The sequence below is a fragment of the Sminthopsis crassicaudata genome, chromosome X (genome assembly GCF_048593235.1).
Source record: "Sminthopsis crassicaudata isolate SCR6 chromosome X, ASM4859323v1, whole genome shotgun sequence".
Lineage (NCBI taxonomy): Eukaryota > Metazoa > Chordata > Mammalia > Dasyuromorphia > Dasyuridae > Sminthopsis > Sminthopsis crassicaudata.
The window spans coordinates 8,642,695-8,669,137 of NC_133623.1; the positions used below are offsets into that span (position 1 = coordinate 8,642,695).

The 26,443-nt window shown below is 46.8% G+C and overlaps 1 protein-coding gene across 4 annotated transcripts in view; it reads left to right on the plus strand.

Moving 5' to 3' along the window:
• Positions 1 to 25,499, plus strand: part of PLS3 (plastin 3) — a 127,901-nt gene extending 102,402 nt beyond the window's left edge. For all 4 annotated transcript variants that reach the window (XM_074277309.1, XM_074277312.1, XM_074277311.1 and 1 more), the window contains exons 5-17: positions 5,781 to 5,910; positions 6,299 to 6,431; positions 8,378 to 8,459; positions 9,596 to 9,761; positions 10,903 to 11,045; positions 13,117 to 13,212; positions 17,175 to 17,370; positions 19,172 to 19,250; positions 19,833 to 19,947; positions 20,042 to 20,175; positions 23,106 to 23,229; positions 23,338 to 23,462; positions 24,258 to 25,499. In XM_074277309.1, the coding sequence (XP_074133410.1) occupies positions 5,781 to 5,910; positions 6,299 to 6,431; positions 8,378 to 8,459; positions 9,596 to 9,761; positions 10,903 to 11,045; positions 13,117 to 13,212; positions 17,175 to 17,370; positions 19,172 to 19,250; positions 19,833 to 19,947; positions 20,042 to 20,175; positions 23,106 to 23,229; positions 23,338 to 23,462; positions 24,258 to 24,390 (1,656 nt within the window). In that variant the 3' untranslated portion in view covers positions 24,391 to 25,499. The remainder of the gene's footprint in view (positions 1 to 5,780; positions 5,911 to 6,298; positions 6,432 to 8,377; positions 8,460 to 9,595; positions 9,762 to 10,902; positions 11,046 to 13,116; positions 13,213 to 17,174; positions 17,371 to 19,171; positions 19,251 to 19,832; positions 19,948 to 20,041; positions 20,176 to 23,105; positions 23,230 to 23,337; positions 23,463 to 24,257) is intronic.
• The last annotated feature ends 944 nt before the right edge of the window (positions 25,500 to 26,443 follow it).

Genomic DNA, 26,443 nt, shown 5'->3' on the forward strand with positions numbered 1-26,443 from the left:
TTGTTCAGAGGTTTCCCCTGAAGAAGCAAATACAGGATCTGGTTTCACCAGCTCTCCTCCTCCCCAAACAACTATAAAATTCATGGTGTGCTTAGCACTCCATCACTTTGCCTTGGTCATGAGCCAACACGAATTCATTTTACCTCTAGGTAGGTGTTAGGGAAGATAAAGTGGTAGAAAAATGCTTTAAAGAATGTGACTGGACCCTCCCCCTCTTCATAGAGAGCTTAAGGGGAGACTTAGATCACCCAGGGAGTGTTTGGAGAAGGAATTGGCAGGACAGCAAATGGACACGGACAGGTTATCTTGCTGCAGCAGCTGCTGCTTTAGCTCTTTTTCTGCATTAATGACAAGAGGGGGCCCACCATGATAGAGCCTGCCACTTCCCCCTGCCCCCCACATTTCTTCCCTTACCCCCTACGCTGAGTAAGGAAAGAAGTGGTAGTGACATTGAAGAGGCCCATTGTATAGAGGAATCCACTCTGGAAACAACATAATTGTGAAGGCTTTCAGGGATTCAGTTTCAAGATAATCCTGCAAGTGGGAAAGATTCCAAAAGAATAGAAAAATTAAAAGTGATTTTCCTTCTCCTTCCCCAACCCTCGGCAACAGTCGGCCCACACAGCTCCTTTGACATCACCGTGAAATCTTTGCCAGTGCCCTTTAAATAAAGGAAGGATGCATCCGCTTGTGAGAAACATGGCAAGGAGACAGGTTGTCTTTTCCTGACAGTTTTTTACAGCTGATCCACCCCTCTAGAGTCACACAAGTAATTAAGAAGCCTCAAAGTTCCTGCCGTGTCTACTGTTTGCAGATGGCCCAAAGAAACTGTACTCCGAAAAATAAAAATAAAATCCAGTGTCTCCACTGACAGGTGTTTCCCATGAGTCTGTTAGAGCTAGAAAAGGTTGTCTACTAGCTGCCACCATCACAGCAGGGTTAAAACCGGGATATGTTCATCGAAGCTGCCCTGTGAGCACGCACATGAAGAACTGTCGGTGGATGATGAGGTTCTCTAAGTGTCCCAAGTTGTTGCCAATGTTGTATTCATTTTGCCAAGCCCTGGACCAGCCACCTCAGTGGAAGCCATATTTATTTGTGAGAAATCAGTCTAACTGTGCAACTTGGAGGGAAAAAAGTAGATGGAAACCCCAGGTTGCTCCCATTTCGGTGTGTGCCTGGAAGGCAGTCTGTTTTGCCACAGACATCAGTACGTTATTTTTGAGAGAGACTGAGAACGAAGGATGAATTTGGGTCCACAACAGAATAGGGGGGAATCTCAAACTAGGCCAGTCTCTTTAATGAGAATATTTCTCAGAATTCTCCCCGTGCTACCATGTGGATGGTAAGATGGAGAAAACAAACATCTCAGTAGAATCCCGATGGCACACACATTACCCAGCAATAACTTGGGCACATTGGAGTTACTAAGGGCATATGACTTAGAGAAAGCGATCACGGGATAGACACATCTAGAGTTGTACCGTTGCCTATGAAGCAAAAGATGTAGCCCCCGATATTTCAGTGCAAGAGACTTCTTCTTCCCTGGTACAGGCAGGAATAATTCAGGACGAGAAAGTGTGAATGGGTTAGATTCTGCCGTGGTAAAGGCAACGCCCATAGTCATCAGATCATAGATATGTGAGAGTGTCAAAAGCAGACTTTGTTGTCTTGTTAATTATTTGCCAAGGTCTTTAAACTTTCCCAGATTTTGTTTGTCAATAGCCTTTTCCCCATCCCCACTCCCTTCTCATCGAGCTCCTTAAGAAAAGACCAGTCTTCACTCCATACCTAGATTTGTATTTCACCTTCACTGTGCCTCGGCACCCTTGCCAGCGTCTGGCACATACAGGAACCATAGAACAAGCAGATCTCTCCAAGGTGAATTTGGGGAGGAGGTGGGGGTGCTGGCCAACATGGTAGCAGTCTCAGGAGCCAAAGGAGTTTTGCTTTTCCCGCTAGAATGCCAACATGTGTTCTAATTCGAATGGTTTATTTTTTTGCCCTTTTCTACTGAAATACTGAATTTGCCACCATTTTCATCTTCATCTCCAGTTCTTTTCAAAGCCCTTGGTTTTGAATTCTGTGTCAATGAGTAAGTCGGACTCGAGCTACAGTTTGGAGCGCTTGCTTGCATGTCTGAAGCTCCCGGCACATCCCTTTCTTAAGTGCACGTTTCGTTAGGAGATGAATGCTGTTCTGAACCCTGCCCAGCTAGAACTGCACTTTGTTCTTGTGTGAGAAAACATTCCGACCCCTGAGTTTATCTAGCACAAAGACCGTATCTCAAGCAGGAAGATTTTCGTGGTGCTCTTGTCTTGTTCATGAGAAAATAATGAAAATGGCCTCGAGTGACAAAGGGAATTCGTGGATGTTTTTTACCAAATGTACTTCTTTCCACCTTTAACCCAGAAAGGCAATGTAAAGGCCTTTGAGAAATGATAAGGAGTGTAGGTGTATATCTTTTGACCTGACATCAAGGATGTTTGGGGGTTTTTAACTGTTGAGAAATCTGCAGATCCATATCATAAAAAATTTATCCTGGAACAGACCTTTGATTACAGAGTTGGAAAAAAAATTACTTGCCCGAGGTCATCTAGTGGCTGGAACCCAGGGCTGCTGCTCCTCATGTCCAGTGCCTTATTTCCCTGAGTTAAAATCTCTGCTACAGAGAGCCCAGGAAAATGGCATCTAGCTTGGGACAAATCAGAGATGAGGCAGAATTTGGGTCCCGTGACCCCCCCCCCTCCGGTGATATTTTGCCTCCCGAGGAAGAGCAAGGACATTATTTCTCTGGTTCATTAGCCTCAGAAATTGGTAATGCACACTGATGAGAGTGTTAATTTATCCAGAACGTGAATTGCTGCCCAAGGGATGTTAATCATAAACCAAGTTACAAACAAAGTTGGTGTTTGGCTCAGTGGTGCATAAGAGGACGTGTGGGAGGGGAAAGGGACACAATCCCGGCACCCGAATGTAGGAGTTGACAGAGTATGTCAGTACTTTATTTTAACAGTGATGCCAGGAATTAATCATCACACTTTTAGTGGGGGCATCTAGGGAAAGGCTTCATGGATAGGCTATCTTTCACCTATCAGGAGCTTTGGCCTTCACTACTCGCCTAACTTTGGCCAGGGGACCTAGCCCCTTTGGGTTGCCTCATCTGCAAACTGATGGGAGACAAGGGTGATTAGACCACCTCCGAGGTCCTGGGCGTCTCCAAATTTGGGCTTCTAGGGTGAGGTTTCCTACCTTGCAGTCGATGGCCTTATTTTTAATTTTTAAAATTCTGATGATTATATTTCAGGATAATTGCTTTCTGTTGTATTCTTATGTATTTTGTCTTTCAAAATATGATTCTGAGAAGGGGTCCAGAGATTTGAACATACCGCCTGCCAGAAAGGCAGACCTATGTCTTCTGAGCATAAAGAAGCAGGGTTGGAAATGGTCATTAATAAGATCATAGATTTTGTGTGAAGAGAACTCAGATATTCTAGTCCAGTCTCCTCCACCTAGCCTCAAAAAACAGGGGTGGGAAGGGATAGTTTGGGAACAAACTCCAAATCTGAGAAGACATTTGGTATTTGTGGGTGATTTTTAGTGACCCCTCGGGGTCATCCATTGCTGGATCGATTTGGAACGAGTCTGGGGCCTTAGCTGAACTGTTTTTGGTGTCAGAGAGCCGAGTCTGGCTGATTGTGTTTCTGTGTGTGAAAGGAGATGAGATTTTTAAAGAGTGTGGAGGCTTTGTTTCCTAAAGTGAGTTAGGCCATAGGAGGGAAAGGGAGTGTAGTGCTGTTTAGTGACCAGAGAAAAAGATAAAATAGAGAGCAAGCCCATCCATGCCATAGGAAGAAAAGACAGTGAGTGGGGCCTCTCTATCCCTAGTTTGGTTTTCAGAGACTCCAATGTTAAATAAACTGTGGGCTTTTTCCTTCCTGTTCCTAGTAATATTTCAGAACTCACTTAGCCCAAGCTCACCTTTAACCTGCTTTCTGACTCATCTTGCAGCAGTTTGTGTGCAAACTAGAGGGTTCAGGATTAGAAGGGAACAGAGCAAAGCACTCTGAATGATGAACACCTTCTAAGGCTCTGGTTGGGATGGATAATGGGGCCCGGCAAGGCTGTATGCGCAGTGTCGTGCCAGATGTTGTGAGGGAGGGAGCGGCAGAACCCATCTGCCCATAAGCCCAAGGGCCAGTTGGGAAGATGAGGAAAGTGTGTATAATAAAGGGTGGGCCGATAGTAGGGATCCCTCCGGAAGGGCTTCTGGGAAGAGGTGCAACTCAATGGGCAGAGTGGCACTGGCTAGGTAGGACGAGGCCTTCGTTAGCTGCAGGCCTGTATCTCTAGTCTGTTTTTTTAAATGGAAATATCCCCTGTATGGGAGATAATAAGCAGTTACTAGGAAGCATTCCATTGCAATATATATGTGGACCTAGAAATCACTTTTCCACATCCTTCCAAAAAGTGAAGTCTCAGAAAAATAAAATAGAACAAAACTTGCATACGTGAGACTTCTGATTGCTTTCTTCCCAAGTTTTTTTCCTGTCTATTATTTTGGAGCAGCCTAATGCTCCAGATGAGCAGGAAATGGGGCAACAATGCATTGGTTACTTGCGGGACTTCTTGCCACCCTAGAAGTCGGTATCCCTTTGGGCCACACAGGCCTTCAGAAAAGAGAAGGTGGGTGGTTTTCCTGAAGAGGCAGCAGGGCAAAAAGATGAAGGCCACAGGCTGTGTTTTCTTGAAATAACATCCTAGTAATCAGGGCCTTTTTAATGCAAGGAGGAGTCACTGATTGTCTGTGCCCTCTATGGTAAGGTGAGTCCATTTGCTTTATCGAACACCCCGGTTGTTACTCCAGACCCATTTAGAAAAGTCCTGCTTGGATGAGAGAAAAGGCTTTCGGGTGGCTCTTCCCAAGTTGTTCAGGGGAAAGAAAAATACCGGTGGCAGCCAGGAAAAGCATTTTGCAGTTAGTGAGCACCCCCATCTGGAAGAGGAGCTCACCAAATAGAAGAGCAAGTTTGCATGGTTGGACTAGTCTTGAATGGGCTGCTCAGATGTCTCTAGAGATAGGCACCCCATTTGAAGCCTTCCTGGGATTGCTCAAGAGCCGTGCAGATGCCCCAGTGAGCTCATGTGTGGGGAATGCACCGGGAGTCAGCAGAAGGGTTAGGTCCTGCCAGGGGTCAGTGAATCGAGACGTTGCTTTAGACCATCCACTCAGCCAGGTCCGTGGCTCACACCGACTCTGGCGATGACATATGGAGTATGGAATTTGTCTTTGTTAGAACCTGCTGGCTAAGAATGAACCAGGCTGACGGTATTTCCATCCATCTGCTCTCACTCTGGTCATGATGGGAGAGAAAGAGAAAAGATAGAGAGGCTGGGGGTGAACAGTAACCAGACACAGTGTCGTCCTCCTTCACAACAGCTTGCTGCTGCCCAGCTGGAGGCAGCTAGGCTTTAGCTTTCTGGGTCTATACCAATGGAGCTTCTTGCTCATCCTAGAGGGGGCACTTAGCAAAAGGAAAGCTTTGGGTCTTTTTCCTCTTGGTCACCACTGGGCACAGTCACCTGCTTTGGGGCATTTCAGCTTCAAGGGCATCTGGCGCATGGCTTTTGACCGTGTGGCATTTTGAAAAGAACAGATAATCTGTAACCAGCATTGGGATCTGGGGATGAACCATAGAATTCTGCCACGAAACTTTGGGGACCTCTGAAGTGTCCTCTTCAAAAGGATTTATGCGCTAACGAAGTATCTGAACTTACAGATTTTCCAAGAGGTCAAAAGTAGCGACATCGCTAAAACCTTCCGAAAAGCCATCAACAGAAAGGAAGGCATCTGTGCACTGGGCGGGACATCAGAATTGTCCAGTGAAGGAACCCAACATTCATATTCAGGTAAGGGGCCTTTTGGCTCTACAAGGAAGAAGGTTGGTATTACGGAGAAGGTACCTCGCTCTTTTGTTTTTGGGGGGTGATGCCTTGGAAAGCTTGAACCAGATTCTCCAATCCAGGGGAGAATAAGCCACGTCCTTAGAGAGTCCTAAGGTAAACATTCTTTTTAAAAGGTGATTTTTGCTTTTGCGTCAGTCGCATAAGCCCCATCCCAGAATCCTCTTGGGGAGGTTTGTGTGGTTGCTGGGAGGAGTAAGTCTCAATCAGCCAAGTATAGTCCTGGGTTTTGTGAGGGTACAAAAGAGGAAGCCACATGATGGTGCGAAGCAGAGGGAGGATCTCTGCCCTGATTCACAAGCCAACCAATTCCTATCCATCTCATTTATTATAGAGGAAGAAAAATACGCTTTTGTGAATTGGATAAACAAGGCCTTGGAAAATGATCCTGACTGCCGGCATGTCATCCCGATGAACCCAAATACGGACGACCTTTTCAAAGCTGTTGGAGATGGAATTGTGCTTTGGTAAGATGGCAGTTTAATTGGGTTTTCATCCAATTTCCATAAATAGATTTCCCTGATTGTTTCATGGAAATGGTTTCTATAGTGCATATTGAAATATACCAGGACAGTGTGTAAATAAGTATGAGATATGAGATACAGGAGTCCCGTGATGGGCAAGACGGCAGACTAGTTGGTATTGGAAATTTCTTAAACCTCCTAAGAGGAATTCCATGGCAGATTGCTCAGCCAATAAACATTTATTTATTCTTTAGAATAGCTTTTTATTTTTCAAAATGCATGCATAGCTTTCAACATTTATCCTTACGAAACCTCGTGTTTCATATTTTCTCTCCTCCACCATGGGTTAAACACGTGCAGTTCTTGCAATGGAAATACATATTTCCACATTTATCGCTCTGCACAAGAAAAATCAGATCAGAAAGGGAAAAAAAGAGGGGGAAAAACCAAGCAAACAAATAACGGAAACTAGTATGTTCCCCATTCCATCTCATTGTTCTCTCTGGATGCAGATGGCTCTCTCCATCATAAGTCTACTGGAATTGGCCTGAAAAAACTCACAATAAAATTTATTAGTCCCCTCCTGCATTCCAGGCACTGCGCTAAGTGCTAGGGATACAAAAAGAGGTAAAAGATAGTTGGTTCCATGAAGGAGCTCACAATCTAAGCAGGAGAGAATAAACAAATACGTTCAGACAAGGGGCACACACAGGGCGCATAGAAAATGGTTACAAGAAGTGAGGAAAGTCTTCCTGGAGAAGAGGGGCTTTTATCTGGGTTTGGAAGGGAACCAGAAGGTGGAGATGAGGAGGGAGGAGAGCACTGCAGGCCTTGGAGGACAATGAAAGAAAATGTCCAGTGTCCAGGTGGAGGATCTTGTTCACAGACTGGCAAGGATGCCACCGTTAACTGTATCAAAGAGTGTACTGGGGAGGAAAATAGAAGAAAGGGTAGGAGGGGGCTAGGGTAGGGAAGGGCTTTGAGAGTTGAGAATGTCACCTGTCTTGTGAGGGCAGATGACTGGAAGAATAGAGTTGCCCTTGACAGTGATAGGGAAGTCAGAAGGGCAGAGAGTGCTTGGGAGAAAAAAGAGAAGAAGGGTGTTTGAAAAAAATCTGTTTAGCTGAAGATCCAGTGTGATTTGTGGGAAATGGGAAACAGAAGGTCAGTAGAGAGTTAGAGGAAGCAAATCTCAATTTGAGAATCATCAACATAGAGATGGTCATCGATCCATGAGAGTTGAGGTCACCAAGTAAAGCAGTATAGTGGGAGAAGAGAAAAGGGCCCAGGACACAGTCCTAAGGGACCCCTGTGCTTAGAGGAGTCAACAAAGGAGACTGAGGAGGAGCAGTCAGGTGGGTGAAGACCAAAACCAGGTTGGAAAGGGCTGAGGTGCGCGTTTCTCTTGGGAACAGCAGGAAGAATGGAGTGGGACAGGGCAAAGGAGAACTTTCAGCAAGGTGCTCTGGGAAAATCTGAGGAAGCTGAAAACATTTTCCCTTAAGAACAAGGCCGGTTCGGGGACGATTCCCATAGTTGTCTGATGACTTGTGCAAAGTAACACAAGGCTGGGAATCCTTCTTGCCTAATGTGTCAGTTGTATTTGATTGTGGACAGTCAGTTCTTGGCCGGCCTTAGGTGTATGATCTACAAGAGCCCCAACGCAGTGCCAGGACTAGTAGGGATATCCATATAGGGTCCGTTCCAACTGATGTGATTTGAGTCATTGATCCCAGTAGACTGTTAGCGCCTTGAAAACAGGAATGGATTTAGGGGTTTTGCTGGCATTTTCTGGTGCCTGGCATCCCTCGTACATCATAGCTTTTGAAGAACTGTTGGTTTGAATCAGATAAGTGACATTGTGTTTTTCAGGCTATCTAAGTGGCAGCTGATATTATTTGGGAATACGTGCCCCACTTGTGATCCCACTTTTCATTTTTTTTTTTCAGTAAAATGATCAATCTTTCAGTTCCTGACACAATTGATGAAAGGGCAATCAACAAGAAGAAACTTACACCATTTATCATTCAGGTAAACACACCATTTATTCCTCAGGTAAACGATTTCATCATCTGCGCCCAGCGGCTGGAGATTGAATGTATCCTTGAAACGTCAAGTCCTGCTTCTGACATAAAATCTTAGAACCATTAATGTCAAACTTCTAGGATTTTAGGCTTCTAGGCCCATGTGGGCACAGCTCACTGAGGGCTGGGACGCCGGGCACATCCTCACTGCATGCTCTAGGCAGTAACAAGAAGCAGCGCTGGGATCGCAGCTCAGAGGCTTTGATTGCAAATCCACCACAGTTCCCTGCACCCTTGCCCCTGTCCAGCCCAGGCTTCCAGTGAACCTACCTGGTTGGAAAATGGGGTTGTTAAACTACAAATTAGAGACTCAGCCTCAGTGTCCGGAATACCTGAGTTGCGGTCTCACCTCAGATGAATAGCAGCCAGGAGCAAGGTATTGGAAATGCCGGTGTCCCTTGGCGCCTCCCTAAGACCACAAGTTTCTAGTTAATTAACTTATAAATCTATATTGGTGGCTGGAGCCTCCATACTGGAAGAATCAAATCTTAGCTCTAGGTTCAAAAAGAAAGGAAGTCACGCACGCCACATGTACGATGCCAGTTAGCGTGGCAGAGCACTTTTTGGCACGAAAGCCTTTGATTTTCTGAAAAATCAAAAAGGTGACAGGAGGAAGGAGCCAGAGGTCCTAGCATTAGGGACCGGAAAGACGCTCTGGTCCGAAAGAGTCCCAAGGGAGTGAGACGGCTTGCCACAGAGGATATAGGGCATTCGAGAAGGGGCTGGGACAAGATAGGAACATTTTTTTTTTCAAAGCCATATTTCTCTGTGAGGATTTTTTCCTTGGACTTGTAAATATACTCATGTCATTACCAGAGCAGGGGCTGGTTTTTAATAACCTTCTTGATTCTGAAATAGCAGCTGTAACAATAAGGTAGAGATTAATTTTATTCTCGAGTAGTTTCCTCCCTTCATTTTCCACCCCCAGTTGGTATGTCGCTGATCCCAGTTGTGGTCTCTGGGGGTGTCAGGAAGTGAACCAGAGCCATGATCGAGTTTGGTGGATGCTGTTTGCAGGGCCTGGACAAGTAGCAGCTGCTCAGGAAGAAATTCCAAAGTGTGCTTTGGCTGTTTGTTTTGCAGGAGAACTTAAACTTGGCATTGAATTCGGCCTCTGCCATCGGGTGCCACGTAGTCAACATCGGAGCTGAGGACTTACGGGCTGGAAAGCCTCATCTGGTTCTGGGGCTGCTCTGGCAGATCATTAAGATTGGGTTGTTTGCTGATATCGAACTTAGCCGAAATGAAGGTAACGATTCCCGGCTCGGGCCGTTCGTAGGCGTGTTGATTTAGTGGTAGATGTCATTTGGAGTGCTCTAGAGTCTAGCTGAGCTTGACTGGCCAATGGACCTCAAAAAAAGCTTTCTACATCCCCCCTAATGACCTCCGTTGCTCTAGATGTCAGGCTCTCTGAGCGTCGGATTATCATTCATAACCAGAGGGACTGGGTTTAGATGACATCTCTGCAGCCTCCTTCTTGTGTGACCTCCATCAAAGCACTACTCCACCTTTCTGGGCCTAGGTTACCCACCTCTTGCACAAACGGAGGGGGTTGGATCAGGTGACCTCTAAGGTCCCTTGGAGCTTGATTGGATAGCATGGTGAGGCAGGGCACCCCACCTTCCTTAGCAGACTATTCTGGGCTTGCTCTCTTGCCACCTACATATGCTAGGAAGGGGGGGCCATTTTTTTCCATCCAGAAACTACCTTCTGGCAGAATTAACTTAGACTGATTGAGATTTGAATCTGTCTTTTTCTTTTTTTTCTTTTTTTTTTAATTAATTTATTTATTTAAAAGTTTAAAATAAAAAAGAAAGACAGAACAAGCAAAAGAAAACATTAAAAAACCATTGTCATATGGCAGATCAGGGAGGATTCAAAATATGTAACAATAGATTTCCATGTCAATGAAGCATGTATCATAGTCATAAAGATCCATCATTGATTTCGCTTCCTTATAAGTCTTTTTTGTTGTTGTTCTCTGTAGTGCTGGGCCTGGGTTCAGATGTCAGCCTGGCTGCTTGTGAGTGGTGTGGCTTTGAATGAGGCTCTTCCTTTGCTCCTCTGTAAATCAAAGGGGTTGGATTAGGTGGCCTCTAGCTGAAAAGCATTGTGGGTATTTTCTGAGGTTATGGCTTCTGAGGTTATGGCTCCCAAGTCATCTTGGTTCTTCAGGTGAAGATGCCACATGGAGCTCTTTCGCAGTCTACTTCGTCTTGCTTGAAAGGTGCCAGGGGAATTGGGCCAGCCCATAAAGACTCGGAAATAGAAGCCAGCTGCTGGGGAAGCTGGACACGCGTCAAAGGGCAACTGCAGTGATGGCCTGTTCCTAGGGCCGTTTGAGGCCTACCCTAAGATTCTGACAGTTGTGCTGATGCTCTGTCTTGTAGCCTTAGCAGCCTTGCTCCGAGATGGTGAGACCTTGGAGGACCTCATGAAGTTATCTCCCGAAGAACTGCTGCTTCGATGGGCCAACTTCCATTTGGAAAACTCAGGCTGGCACAAAATCAACAACCTGAGCTCTGACATCAAGGTATTTCACGGGGAAAGCCACAGAAAGCCATCTGGCGTAGCTCAGCCAACCAAGAAAAGGGTGGCTGCCTTGAGCTGAGACTGCTGGGCAACCAGAAAACTGCCACCACTAGGCCTTTATTTTTACGAGGGGAGCAGATCAACATGGCAGTTAACACTGGTGTCTTTTCTACCTCCTACCCTCCCAGTCGGTGGAGTTGTAGCCAGGTTCTGGGTGATTAGGGTCTCGTTTTAACTGTTAACGTCAGCCAAGTGAATTTTCTAAAGATCATCCTGTAGGGCCCTGGCCACTTGCAGCCTCTGTGGAGGATGAAGTAGTGGGGTGGCCTAGGGATGGGGAGAAAGGGCCAAGCCATCCCCTTTCCCGTCAGCTAGACTGTCTCTTGACTCCTTTATGCTATTGAGCCTTCTCTCCCCCTCTAAGAGTTTAAGGTACGTCCCCAGGGCCACATTGCCTAAGGGGCCGGGATTTTAATTCTAGTATTTAGGGTAGTCTTTTCTCCCACTAACTTTTGTTCCTAGGCTTTAGGGGAGCTCTTGGGCCTGTGGCCCTCCCTTGGCTCAGCTCCTTTGGTTTCATGTTGGGCTCAGCATCCACCGCTCCAGTGTCTGAGCTGAGTTTAGAAGCCCCGGCAGAGTAAAGACATTAATCCCATTCTCTAGCCACCTGCTTTCTTTGACCCCTCTGGGAGAGAGGAGATAATCCCTGTGGCAAATGCCTGGGGCCTTCCAGCAGCTGTCCTCTTGCACTAACTTCAACCCTCAGCTGCTGGAGCTGATCCCACTGCCACCTGTCCTGAGGGCCTGACATGAAAGCAGTCCAATCCTGGCTGGGACAGCCTGGGGCTGGGTGTGGGCTTTGAGCCACCCCTGGGGTTCCCACTGGCTGCCTCAGGGAATGTCCCTGACTCCCTGACTCCCAGGCCCTCAAAAACTGTGGCTCCAGCTGGAAAGCTGAAAGCTAGGCCCTTCTTCCTCAGTGTTCCCTCAGAGAATCCCTGGGTAAAGCAGATGGTCTTCGGGTGACCTCAAGTGAGCTCTTCTAGTTCAGCTGCTTCCTAAGCTCATTTTTTCTCAAGTCAGGCTTCCTTCAAGCCTACAACTCCCTCCAGGTTGAGAAGATTGGGGGTCCTCCCTTCTGCTGCCCTTTTCCCAGTGTGTTGGCAGCTGGAGCCGATGACTGTGTTCTTTGTTCTCTGGAAATGCCTCTGGAGGTGGGAGTCCTGAGGACGGGGATGGTCATCCCTCTGCAGCTTTGTGCCTTTGCCGGGCTCCTGCAGGGGCCCCACTTTTGCAGCTCCCGAGCATATCATTATGGTCAATGTCTCAGTTTACGTGACTTGTGATGTCACGTGGGGGTCTTCTTCTGCCCGAACGTGAAGGTCACAAAATGATGATTTACTATGAGTCAGTGTTTAGTTTGTATACCTATTTTCTAAACCTACGTACCCTGGGTCACGTACAAATTTCTCAGGTAGAAAGGGATAGTGAATAAAAACAATGCTAGAAGCTCTGGCCCATGTCACAGATGACAGTTTGGTCGGCTTTTCCAGTTAAGAAAGTCTAAAACTCCACTTGGACGCTTTATGAGTGACATTTTGTGATAATGTGACTTTTTTTTTCCCTCCTTTTCTGATGCTTCCTGGATTTCTGTTTTCCTGCTTTTGTTCCCTTGCTTGGTTTCTCTGCCAAGCTAATTGACTTCAGTAATTCAGTAAAGGTACAGAATTGGCCACGTGTTCACTTATAGGATGCAGTGGGAAACCCATTTTGTGGACTAATCACAAGCTTTAAAGGTGTTTGTTGGTTGGGGAGGAGGAGAGATGGTCTCTGGGAATGCATGTCCACCTGGGATGTTGGGATTTGGCCCACAGTCTCGCAAAGGGCAAATTCAAAACAGGGACAAATGCGGGGCCTTGGTAGGGTGAGAGCACCTTGAGGCAAGCCACACTGCTTGGCCTGTTGTTTTGTTTTTCCTTTGTGTCCTCGGTGCTTGTCACACAGTAGGCACCTAATGAATGCTTGTTGATTTCAGAGTTGTATTCTTCTTCACCTTCTTGATTCCTTTTCAGGATTCTAGAGCCTACTTCCATCTTCTAAATCAGATCGCACCAAAAGGCCAGAAGGAAGGGGAGCCCCAGATTGACATCAGCATGGCCGGCTTCAACGTAAGAATCTGAGGGGGGAATCGTCCCTGTCGCGCTAAAACACTAACTGGTCACGACTGTTGGCTCTGATTTTTTTAACGTGTGAAATATTCAAAGGACCATCCGCTGCCATATTATTTATCATCGAGGAGGAGGTGGGAGTTTGCAAGGCCAGGCTATGTTAGCCACCATCCCGGCTTGGCTGTGATTGCCTTCATGATACTGAGCGAACCGTTTCTCCCAGCGGGGGCTCAGTTTCGTCATTGGGTCAGATTCTGTTTTCTCAGCAAGTACCGAATGTGACCCAGCCTTCCCGCACTGATCCACAGAGACAAAGAAGAGCAGCACTTTAAAAGGAGTTTGATGTAATTCTTTTAGGTTGTTATCACAGTTCTGAAGATGCGTATATAACCCAACTAATTGTCTGTCTTTCTTTTTAAACGATAGCTTTTTATTTTCACACATGCAGAGTTAGTTTTCAACATTCATGCCTGCCAAACCTTTACAGATTTTTCTCCCTCTTTCCCCCCATCTCCTCCCCTAGATGGTAAGTAGCCCACTATGGTAAAGATGTACAATTCTTCTATACATGTTTCCACACTTCTCATAGTGCCCAAGAAAAATCAGATGAAAAAGGAAAAAAAGGAGAAAAAAACAACAAAAAACAAACAAACAATTATAAAGGTGAAAATACTCTGTTGTGAAGCACATAGTTCCCATAATCCCCTCCTTTTGTGGATGAAGAGACTCACAGAGATAGACAGGGAGGGAGAGAAGGAGAGAGACAGAAAGAAGGGAGATAAAGAGACAGTGAGAGAGAAAAGAGATGGTGGTACACAGAAAGGTAAGAGAGAGACACAGGGACAGATGGGGCTGGTAAAAGAGATAGTGGGACACATAGAGACATCTCCCTCCTTCTATCCTCTCCCCCCCTTTTTCTCACATCTCTGTGTCCAACTATCTCTCTCTCAGGAGAGATAGGAGAAAGAGGGAGATAAAGAGAGAGTTGGACAGAGAGATGTGAAATGGAAGAGAGACGGAGATACACAAGGAGGGGAGGGAGAGAAGGAGAGAGAGAGAAGGGAGACAAAGAGACAGAGAGGGAAAAAAGAAATACAGAGAAAGGTAAGAGAGAGACACAGGGACAGATGAGTTGTTGAAGAGATAGTAGGACACAGAGACATCTCCCTTCTTTTTCTCTTATCTCACCCTCCCCAGTATTTCTGTCAATCTCTCTCTTTCCCTTGTTCCTTACATCTCTGTATCTCTCAGGAGAAAGAGGGAAATAAAGAGATAGTTGGGCACACATGTGAAATGAGCGAGAAACAGAGATGGACAAAGATACACAGGGAGGGCTGAGGGAGGAGAGAGACAGAAAGAAGGGAGAGAAAGAGAAAGAGGGAAAAGAGAGAGACACAGAAAGGTGAGAGAGAGAGAGAGACAGGGACAGATGGGTTGTTGAAGAGATAGTGGGATACAGAGACATCTCCCTCCCTCTATTCTCTCCCCCCCGTATCTCCATCAGTTTCTCTCTCCCTTTTTGTCACATCTCTCTCTGTCCAACTAAATCTGTCTCAGGAGAGAAAGGGAGATACAGAGATAATTGGACACAGAGAGATGTGACAAAAAGGGAGAGAGACAGAGATACACAGGGAGGAGAGGTGACCAAGGAGAGAGAAGGGAGACAAAAGAGAGGTACACAGAAAAGAAAGAGACACACACACACACACAGGGACAGATGGGTTGTAAGATAATTAGAACGCAGAGACATCTCCCTCCCTCTATTCTCTCTCCCCCAGTATCTCTGTCAATTTCTCTCTCCCTTTTCCTCACATTTCTGTATCCAACTATCTGTCAGGAGAAAAGGGGAGATAAAGCAATAGTTGGACACAGAGAGATGTGAAATGGTGGAGAGACAGAGAGAGAGAAAAAAGAGGTACACTGAAAGGTGAGAGACACAGGGACAGATGGGTTGTTAAAGAGATAGCGGGACTCAGAGATAGCACCCTCCCTCCATTCTCTATCAGTCTCTTTCCCTTTATTCTCATATCTCTGTATCCCAACTATCTCTTAGGAGAAAGAGGGAGATAAAGAGATGGTTGGACACAGAGAGATGTGAAATGGGAGAGAAACAGACTCAGAGATACACAGGGAGGGAGAGAAGGGAAGAGCTGGAGAGAGATAAAAAGAAGAGAAACAAAGAGACAGAGGGGAAAAAAAGAAGCACATAAAACGAGAGAGACAGAGAGAGACAGGGAGAGAGACACACAGAGAAACAGAGAGAGAGAGAGAGACACACACACACACATAGGGACAGATGGGTTATTAAAAGGGATAGTGGGACACAGAGATATCTCCATCCCTCTAGTCTCTCTCCCCCCTTTATATGTGAGTCTTCCCCTTCTTTCTCACATTTCTGTCTGTGTGTCTCTCAGGAGAAAGAGGGAGATAAGAGATAGTTGGACGCAGAGAGATGTGAAATGGGAGGGAGACAGAGACTCAGAGATACACAGGGCAGATGTCTCTGTGTCACGCTATCTCTTTAACAAACCATCTGTGCCTTTGTCTCTGTCTCTCTCCTTTCACATTATTTGTCATGGAGGAGGTGGGACTGTGCAAGGCCAGGCTGTTATCCACTGTGCCTGCTTGGCTGTGATTGCCTGCGTGACTCTGAGCGAACCGTTGCTCCCAGCGGGGGCTCAGTTTCGTCATTGGGTCAGATTCTGTTTTCTCAGCAAGTATCCAATGTGACCCAGCCTCCCCGCACTGATCCACAGAGACAAAGAAGAGCAGCACTTTAAAAGGAGTTTGATGTAATTCTTTTAGGTCGTTTTCACGGTTCTGAAGATGCCTATATAACCCAACTAATTGTTTTTCTTTTTAAATGATAGCTTTTTATTTTCACACATGCAAAGTTAGTTTTCAACATTCCTTCCTGCCAAACCTTTACAGATTTTTCTCCCTCTTTCCCCCCTTCTCCGCCCAAAGATAAGTAAGGTAAGGTAACCAATATGTTAAACATGTGCAATTTTTCTATACATGTTTGCACTATTCTCACGCTGCCCAAGAAAAATCAGATGAAAAAGGGAAAAAATGAGAAAGGAAACAAAAAGCAAGCAAACAACAATTAAAAAGGTGAAAATACTCTGTTGGGAAGCACACACTTCCCATAGTCCCCTTGTGGGTGAAGATGGCTCAAGTCTATTGGAATTGGCCCGAATCAGCTCATTGTTGAAAAGAGCCACATCCCTCAGACTTGATCATCACATAATCTTGTGGTTGCCGTGTACAACGATCTCCTGGTCCTGCTCACTTCCCTCAGCACCAGTTCCTGTCAGTCTCTCCAGGCCCCTCTGAAATCCTCCTGCTGGTCATTTCTTATAGAACAATAATATTCCATCACATTCATGTACCACAGTTTATTCAGCCATTCTCCAATGGATGGGCATCCACTCAGGTCCCAGTTTCTTGCCACCACAAAAAGGGCTGCCACAAACATTTCTGCCCACGTGGGTCCTTTCCCCTTTTTAATGATGTCTTTGGGATACAGGCCCTATAGAGACCCTGCTGGATCAAACAAAGGGTGTGCACAGTTTGCCAGCCCCGAAGCACTATTTCTCTTTCAATATTTATACTTAAAGGAATAATAAAATCCCATGGCCTGGTAAGTGGGGAAGGGGAGATCCCATTCCTTGTCTTCCTTGTTGGTGTAACCTAGCACTCCAATAGTGCAGCTGTCTGCCGCCTGGGCCTTCCTGTGCCACCAGTCTCGGCCATCGTTTCTTCATCTTGCTCTCAGTGACTGCTGCTGAAAGAATTCTAGTCCCAGGTCTTTGCGTCTCTGTGGCTAGCTCTCTGCCCCCATTCTGAGCCAGGGCATCAAGAATGCTGCGCTGTGGTCGGTTTCTCTACTGCTGGCCACTGTCAGGGCCACCCTGTGTACTCGGTTCAGTCCTGCAAGGGCCTCTGTTTGCCTTTCCCAGGAAAAGGATGACCTGAAAAGGGCCGAGTTCATGCTTCAGCAGGCCGACAGACTGGGATGCCGCCAGTTTGTTACCCCGGCGGATGTGGTCAGTGGAAATCCCAAGCTGAACTTGGCTTTTGTGGCCAACCTTTTCAACAAATACCCTGCACTCACCAAACCCGAGAACCAGGACATCGATTGGACACTGCTAGAAGGTTTGTGCGAGAACCCCCAAATCCTGCCTGTTGAGTATTGCCATCTCTTACTGAGAAGTTGACAGCAGAGCGGAATGGTGTTTTTCCAGGCCAAGTGGAATGTTAAACAGAGGCCTGGAGCCGGGAAGACTTAATCTGGGTGACCCTGGGCAAATCCCTTAACCCCTTTCTGCCTCCATCTCCCCAACTATAAAATGGGAGCGACAAGAGCACGTACTTCCCAGGGTTGTTATGAGGATCAGATCATCCTTGTAAGCACTCAGGCAGCACCTAGTGTTTAGCGTTATAGAAATAGTTACTCTCTTCCCTTCCCATTTTTTGTGATCTGCAAGGAATTGAATTACTGAACAGGAGGCCAAGAGCCTGGGGAGACATCAGAGGAACTCTTAGGCCACAGATTTTCATCAGCTTGCTTTCCTCTCATTCCTCCCCCAGCTCTGCCAGTCTGCCATATTGAAGTCAAGTCTGCTTTTCTGGTGGTCAGAATTGTACAACTGCTCAGGGAATGGCTCACCTGGAGGAGAGGGAGGGAGAGAGCTTTCCAAATGTTGGGATCCTTCTGTTCTTCCTCATTGAACTAATGCGCTAGCCAATCAGGTTCCCAATGTTAAACTGATTACCCAAGAGCAGTTGTCAGGAGCAGTTAAGAGATTTATGGAGGTAGAGGATTGACTGGTGATCTGAAACATAAGAGACCTTTCTGTCATGAGCCCTTTGCTGTGGTGCAAAGGGACCCCCTTCAGAGATCCAGTTGTAGTGTCTGCTCTGCTGAGAGCTTGCCGTGTCACCGTGGACAAGTCCCTTGCCTCCTGCGTGTATTCTGAGTGGTTTGATTTGGATGATCGCTTGAGGTCGTGCTCTTCTGTCTACTCAGGGACTGACCTCTGGTCCGCTTTGGAGCTTAAAATCATACAATTCAGAACCAAAAGACACCATAAAGAATATCTAGTTTAGCCTACTAATTGTTTTATCTTTAAATAGACCCTCCTCTTCTCTCTTCCTCACTCCCACTTATTCCTTTATTAACCATTAAATCTACAAATTTTTAGAGGAAGAAACCAACCCAGACCCAGAGACATTAATTAACTTGATGAAAGCCACACAGCTGAGATTTCAACTAATGTACTCACACTCCAGGGCCATTTATTTCCCGATTCTCAGAACTTCTGCTCAAAGTTTCCCTTTGGAATGAGCAAAAGGCCTCTTCTCCGTTTCGTTCCCCTTGGAGTCAAAGGGAAAACCATCTTGGGAAAACTAGCTTAGGAATCCTGCCCGGTCCTCTCTCAGATGTCATCCTTTCTTAACACATCTGGTCAGAAGGCCCGGGTCACTTCCTTGGCCATTCACACTCCCCAGTGGCTGCTTAAGAGTCCAAGCTCGGGGGAGTTGAGAATTTCGGGTTTGTTTGCCTCTGGCTCTATCACATGGAGGCAGCTCATATAGAGATAAGTAAAAGGAGGAGCTGGGGCTCCCTTCTGAGGAACAAAGGCCAGAGAATGAAGCCTGCTGGGGGACGGTTTGTGGAAAGACTGTCTTCCGGAATGTCTCCAGATCCCCACCCAGGTTAAGGACAATCTGCTTCCGCTTTTAAGGCAGGGTCCTTACAGAGCTCTTAGGTTTCCCACATTTACTTCATTTGTTGCATGAACAGAATTAATTTTTGATGTGCTCTTGAATCACGGAGGACAACTGGAGGCCTCCCTGACTCTCCCCAGGTGTCAGTATTGCGTGAGTCTCAGACTCTGTGCACACATGCATTTGCATATTTGTGGGGAATGTTTATAAAGTCAATTTTCAACAGGAGAAACCCGAGAAGAAAGAACTTTTCGTAACTGGATGAATTCTCTTGGTGTTAACCCTCACGTAAACCATCTGTATGGGTAAGTCTGCCTCACAAAGCAGAGGGAACTTGGTTTTTGGTGGTTGGGGGGTTTCCTTTTATTTATTCCTTCTACTCCGTTTATTTTTCATACATATTGCTTTATGAATGATGTTGGGTGAGAAAAAGCAGAAGAAAGCAGCAGTCACTGTAGCATGTGCCGATTTACATTCACTCTTGATATTTTTTTTCTGGACGCAGATGGCATTTTCTGTCCAAAGTCTATTGGGATGGCCTTGGATGGCTGACCCGCTGACAAGAACAGAGTCTTTCATGCTTCACCATCCCCTATTCTTGCTGTTATTGTGTATAATGTTTTCCTGGTTCTGCTTGTTTTACTCAGCATCGGTTCCTGTAAACCTTTCAGGCCTTCCTCACATCAGCCTGTTCATCATTTTCTTGGTTTCCTTTTTAAAATGAGGATTGTCTCTAGTAAGCAGGGCCAGAGTGACTTCTGGGACTTCCCTTTGGGGCTGTAGCGTAGCCCGAATGGCAGTGCCATGTTCTGCCTAGCACGGGCTCCTGCAGCCAGGGGCCAAGACTCCGTGAAGGCACTGACCCCCTTGTCTTCCCTTCTCTGTAGAGACCTGCAGGATGCTCTGGTCATCTTACAGTTGTACGAAAGGATCAAAGTCCCCGTTGACTGGAATAAGGTCAACAAGCCGCCATATCCCAAGCTTGGAGCCAACATGAAAAAGGTAGCGGGCCGGGCCAGGGAGCCCCTGAAAACCGCTGTTGTGGTTCTTGTTCCTTCGGGAATTGCTCATAATGTATGCGTGTGTCTGTACACAGCTGGAAAACTGCAACTATGCCGTGGATTTGGGGAAGCACCCTGCCAAATTCTCCCTGGTGGGCATCGGTGGGCAGGACCTGAACGATGGCAACCCGACCCTTACCTTAGCTCTGGTCTGGCAGCTGATGAGACGGTGAGTAGCGGCCCGCTGGGCTTCCTGCTGCTCTGTCTCTTACCCTCCGGTCCGTATCTGAGGCCGGTCTTCTCGGCCCATCTCTAAATCTGTGTAATCATCTGTTTTCTCTCCTCTCTCTCTTACCCTCTTATCCTCTGGAACACCCCCACCTCTAGGGATTCCTCTCTTTTGTGTCCCTCTATCTCTTCTACCACCTCGTATCTCTCTTACTTTGCTTCTGTCTCTGTGCAGGTCGGTGTCTCTCTCCCTGTTTTCTCTCTCTTTTTCTCCCCATCACTGTGTGTAAACATCCCTGTGTCGCCTCAGCGGCTCTCCCCCGCCGTGGCTGCACGGAACGGCCTCTCATCTGTCTCGTGGCCTTCCCTTTCTGTAGGGCGCTCTGCCCCCTCTCCGTGTTTAAGCACCGGCCTTAGCCTCCCTCTCTTTCCTCGGGAAGACCACTGGACACAGAAAAAAGACAGAAGGGAGAGAGGCGGAGATAAGGGGGTACAAACGGGAATAGAGATGGGGAAGGGAAACGTCTGTGTCCCACAACATCTTTTCCCACTCTCAGTCTCTTCATCTCCCTCTTTCTCCTGGGGGAGAGATAGTTGGTGGGACCTTTCTGTGTAACTCTCTTTTATTGCTTTTTTCTCTCTCTTTCTCTCTTTCCCTGTGTCTCTTGCCTTTTTGTGTACCTCTTTTTTTCTCTATCTCTTTTCTTTCTCTCTCTCTCCTTCTCTCGCTCCCTGTTTGTCTCTTTCTCTCTGTGTATATACAACTATCTCCTTTGTTCTCTTGAGAGAGAGGACTGTTGGGCTCAGACAGCGATGTGAGAAATAGGGGGAGAGAGAATCAAGTGAGGAAGATGTCTCTGTGTCCCACCAACTCTTTAACCATGCACCTGATCCTGCTTCTCTCACCTTTCTGTGTACCTCTCTTTTACTTTTCTTTCTGTGTACCTCTTTTTTCTCTATCTCATTTCTTACTTTCTCTCTCTCTCCTTCTCTCCCTCCCTTTTTATCTCTGTCTCTGTATTCCACCAACTCTTTAACTACCCATCTGACCCTGCTTCTCTCACCTTTCTGTGTACCTCTCTTTTACATCTCTTTCTCTGTATCTCATTTTTCTCTATCTCTGTTCTTTCTCTCTCTCTCCTTCTCTCCCACCCTGTTTCTCTCTTTCTCTCTGTGTGTACAAATAGCTCCTTCTTTCTCTTGAGAGAAAGAGAGGATGTTGGGCACAGAGATGTGAGAAACAGGGGGAGAGAGAATCGAGCGAGGGAGGTGTCTCTGTGTCCCACCAAATCTTTAACTACCCATCTGACCCTGCTTCTCTCACCTTTCTGTGTACCTCTTTTTTCTCTCTCATTTCTTACTTTCTCTCTCTCTCCTTCTCTCCCTCCCTTTTTATCTCTGTCTCTGTGTCCCACCAACTCTTTAACTACCCATTTGACCCTGCTTCTCTCACCTTTCTGTGTACTTTTTTTTTCTCTCTCATTTCTTACTCTCTCTCTCTCTCCTTCTCTCCCTCCCTTTTTATCTCTGTCTCGGTTGTCCCACCAACTCTTTAACTATGCATTTGTCCCTGTTTCTCTCACTTTTTCCCTCTATGTGTCTCTCCCCTTTCTGTGTACCTGTTTTTTCTCTATCTCTTTTCTTACTCTCTCTCTCTCCTTCTCTCCCTCCCTGTTTATCTCTTTCTCTCTCTGTATCCACCTGTCTCCCTCTTTCTCCTGAGAGAGAGAGAGAGACAGACAGACACACACTATTGGACAGAGACAGAGATGTGAGAAACAGAGGGATGTTTCTCTGTGTCTCACCGGCTCTTTAACTACCCATCTGTCCCCGCTTTTCTCACTTTCTCTTCCTCCCTGCTTCTCTCCCCTTTCTGTGTCCCTCTTTTTTCTCTCTCTCTGTCTGTCTCTCTCTCTCTCTCCTTCTCTCCCTCTCTGTTTCTCTCTTTCTCTCTCTGTGTCCGACTATCTCCTTCTTTCTCTTGAGAGAGAGACTGTTGGACAGAGACAGAGATGTGAGAAACAGGGGGAGAGAGAATCGAGCGAGGGAGGTGTCTCTGTGTCCCACCAACTCTTTAACTACCCATCTGACCCTGCTTTTCTCACTTTCTCTTCCTCCCTGCTTCTCTCCCCTTTCTGTGTCCCTCTTTTCTCTCTCTCTCTCTCTCTCTCTCTCTCTCTCTCTCTCTCTCTCTCTCTCTCTCTCTCTCTCTCTCTTTCCTTCTCTCTCTTTCCTTCTCTCCCTCCCCGTTTCTCTCTTTCTCTCTCTGCATCCACCTGTCTCCCTCTTTCTCCTGAGAGAGGGATGGGAGAAACAGGCGAGAGATAGAGGTTCGGAGATGTCTCTGTCTCCCGCTATCTATTTTACATCCCGTGTGTCCGTGTGTCTCTCTTCCCTTTCTGTGTACCTTTTTTTTTCTGTCTCTTTTCTCTTTCTCTCTTTTTCTCCCTCCCTGTGTTGAAGTATCTCCCTCTTTCTCCTGAAAGATCGCTGTTTGAACCCATCGAGAGACGCGAGAAAGCAGAGACAGGGAGATGTCTCTGGGTCCCACTATCTCTTTAACAGTGCCTCTGTCCCTGGGGCTCCCTCTGACCCTTCACTCCCTCTCTGTGTCTCTTTTCTTTCTTTGTCCCCTTCTCTCCCTCCCCGTGTGTCTCTCTCTGTCTCTCTCCCATTTTCCATTTCTCTTGGTAACCATTCCTTTGTGTCTCTCCTCTCTGGTCCTCTCTTTCTGTGTCCCCCCCCCCCCCCGTGTATATTTCTGCGTCCCTGTGTCTCTGTTTACGAGCTCCGATCTCGTGTCTCTCCTGTGTCTCTCACCAGCCCACCTCTGTCTCTTTCCTTTGTGTGTCTCTGAGTCATTGCCAGGCTTCCTGCATATGGGGAGTGATGTGGCCCTCCCCCACTTACCTGCACTTACCTTTGCTCCAGGTACACCTTGAATGTCCTGGAAGATCTTGGTGATGGACAGAAAGCTAACGATGACATCATCGTGAACTGGGTGAACAGAACACTAGGGGAAGCTGGGAAATCCACCTGCATCCAGAGCTTTAAAGTAAGGCCAAGCCCCTCCTTTTCCTTCTGGCCCCCACCCGGGCCCCAACTCTCCCCCTGGGCTCCAGGACGCCCGCTTTGACACGCTTTGTGCTTCTGTTTGTACCAGGACAAATCCATCAGCTCCAGCTTGGCTGTTGTGGACTTGATCGACGCCATCCAGCCGGGATGTGTTAACTACGACCTGGTGAAGAGTGGGAACCTGACTGAGGAGGACCGCCACAACAACGCCAAGTGAGTGCCCTGGCGCTCCGGGCTCCTGCCTCCTGCCCCTTACCTCCCTTAGCGTTAACCCGCAGGGATACTTTAATTCCAAAGTTCTGAACCTGTCGGGTTTCTGGAGCCCTTCTCTAAACGTGGATAACTGAAGAACTGTCCAGTTTGAGCCGAGGTTAGTGAACACACAGGGCCTCCCCACTTACAGACTCCCTGCGGAAGAACTTTGCTCTAAGTGTGGGCGAGATGCCAGCTTGGAGGAGGCTTTTCGGTGCGTTGACAACAGGGGGGTACAAAAGCTTTATCTAAAAAAGACCAACGGCCCCGTTAAAGCTTATTTGGCCCCAGATCTTCCTCTTCGGTGGCTCAGCGGAGCCCCGGCCCGGGCCGCGGTGTCTCTGTGGCGGCCGCAGAATCACCTGCGCTTGGGGTTAGCTCTGGAGTTGGGGGCTGGTGAGTTCTCCCCTTTCATGTCAGACTTCTGCCCTAGCACAAGGTGCCTGATTTATTGAAAAACAACCATTCAGCCCCCTCCCCACGTGTGTTAGAAGCCACAGAGAGAAAATCAGTCATAAATGGGATCTCACAAACAAACTGTTAGTGTCTGGTTAGGGAAAGGGTCCTTGGCTGACCTTAGGGAGTCAGGGAATTAGTTTTGAGATCGGGTGAGCTAAGTGCTCATCAGAGCCCTGTGGGATTCCCAAGAGGGTAAGATGATTTCTAGCTGAGGGCATCTAGAACAGGAGCACTGAAAATGCCAGGGCCCTTGTGGATGCACCAGGCCTAATTATGTTCTTCTCTGGATACCCCTAGGTACGCTGTATCGATGGCCAGGAAAATTGGGGCCAGGGTCTATGCTCTCCCTGAAGACCTCGTGGAAGTGAAACCCAAGATGGTGATGACAGTGTTTGCCTGCTTGATGGGCAGAGGGATGAAGAGGGTCTAAGAAAGTCAATCTAAATGCAAACAGAAGCCCTTGCCTCCTTCCCCCCTGCCCCCCTGCATGACTCCCAGATCAGCTATTTCCAGGGTGGAATGCTGCTGGCTTACGAACCGTTGGGCCTTTAAAGATCTTTTAGTTTTGCTTGGCAAGACTAGTACCGTCATCATCATCGTCAGAGTTCTCAGGGAGAGGAGTTTTAATACAAACAACTGCTCTTTCCCAAACACAGTCAAAGTGTCATTTCTCAAGTGCACACAAAACATCTTCCCATCCAAACCATTTGGCTCTCCTCCCCTTCGAATGCCCCGCTGAAAGTCCCTCTTCCCCCTCCCGATTGCTCTATGTTAGTTCTCCATTTTCCCTCTACTATTTCCACCTTTTGAGTTTGATCTGATTGATGAGTAGGGATCCTACGACAGTAATTTCACATTTAATCCAGCAGTTTTGTTCTACTTGCATAGTATGGATTGGAATCCTTGGGGCTTGTTTTTGTAGACTTGAAGTTGCTCAGCGGCAAGTGTTAAAAGCTTCCTTAAAACTCTTATTTCTGAAAATCAATATCCTTTCATGTAAGCTTTCCTACTTGATGCTTTCTGATACATCAAAAGGTTTGGGTTCTCTTCTAGACAAGACCGCAGCTGTTCCTGCCACCTTGTCCCCTAGCCCTGCCTTTTCAAAAAGCATCTTTTAGAGAGTGGGGAATGTATCCTAACCCTTGATCTGTTTTTCCAGTATAGACAACTACTAGCAGGTGTTTCCACCACATGAATCCCTTTTGTGCTGTGTTTGATCCAAGTCTTTTGCTTCTTTTGTTTTGTTTTAAATTGAAAATGCTATTAAATAGATACTATTTTTCAGGGGAGGGAGTGCTATGACCAGCTCAAGTCTAAGTAGCAGGTAGAGCCAGTGTGCCGATTTCGAGATAAATACACCGAAAATGAGGAGCAGTGCTCACCAAAGAAGGAAGAAAAATGTACCCATACGTCTTAATGTACTCTTGCTTTGGCAAGCTGTTTGCTCTATTTGCCAGATCCTATTGTTATTCTAAGCTATTCAAAGTGATGTTATTTGGTGGCAAATATTAGTTCAAGTAAAAGACATTTAAGTACAAACCCACGTCCTCTGTGTCTGATTTCCCCCTCCCTCCATTTTTATTCTGACTAGTTTGCTGGTCCCTTCTCAACAAGTTACGGGGTGGCTCCATGAAAGCCAGCACCAGTCAGGGGAGCCAAGTTGGCTTCCTCACCAATGAGACACCCCTCCCTTCCCGTTCCCCTTCCCTCTCTCCTGCTGAAGAGAAGACTCAGTCCCCGGCAGTTCACTGTGGCTGCCTGGTCGTAGCAACAGCTTGCTCTGATGAGACATGTGGCCCTGCCATCTCTGTACTGTTTCAGTGCTCAGTGGCCCACCCGTGCCTTGGGAACCTCCATCAATAAATATCCCTATGAGAAGAGAATATATGACCCAGTTGGTCCCACAGAACTCTTAGAACCCTTGTATGGCTAACAATAACAACAACACTTATTATTACTATTATACCAATGACTAGGACTCCTATACCCCTTTAAGTTTCATAAAGCAGGGGAGGAAAGTTCACTCATTTCATCCTTTTAACAATCCTGTAAAGTAAACGCTATCATGCCCATTTTACAGATGAGGAAACTGGGGTATAGTTATGCAACTTGCCCAGGGTTACACAGCTAAAAGGTATCTGAACTCTCGCGTCCTAGAACCTCCATCGTGGGCTCCTTCGAGAATGATCCAAGCTGAAGTCGAGGCCCCGTGCCGAGCTGGGTCGTGAACCTAATTTCATCATTAAGAAATGATATCGCCAGACCAGATAACACCATCAGCATCCTACCTTGGAGAGGGGCTAAATTCTCACTGTTCTTAGATATTAGAGTGCTAAGGAATAATTACAAAATGACAGCCCCCCCGCTCTGCAGTAGCTAATCTGGAAGGGGAGGGGTTTCCTTGCATGAACAGACAAGGAAGAGACAAAGGAAAGGCTCGTGGCGAAGGCTTTCCAGGGAGGGAAGGGGGAAATAATCAGAGG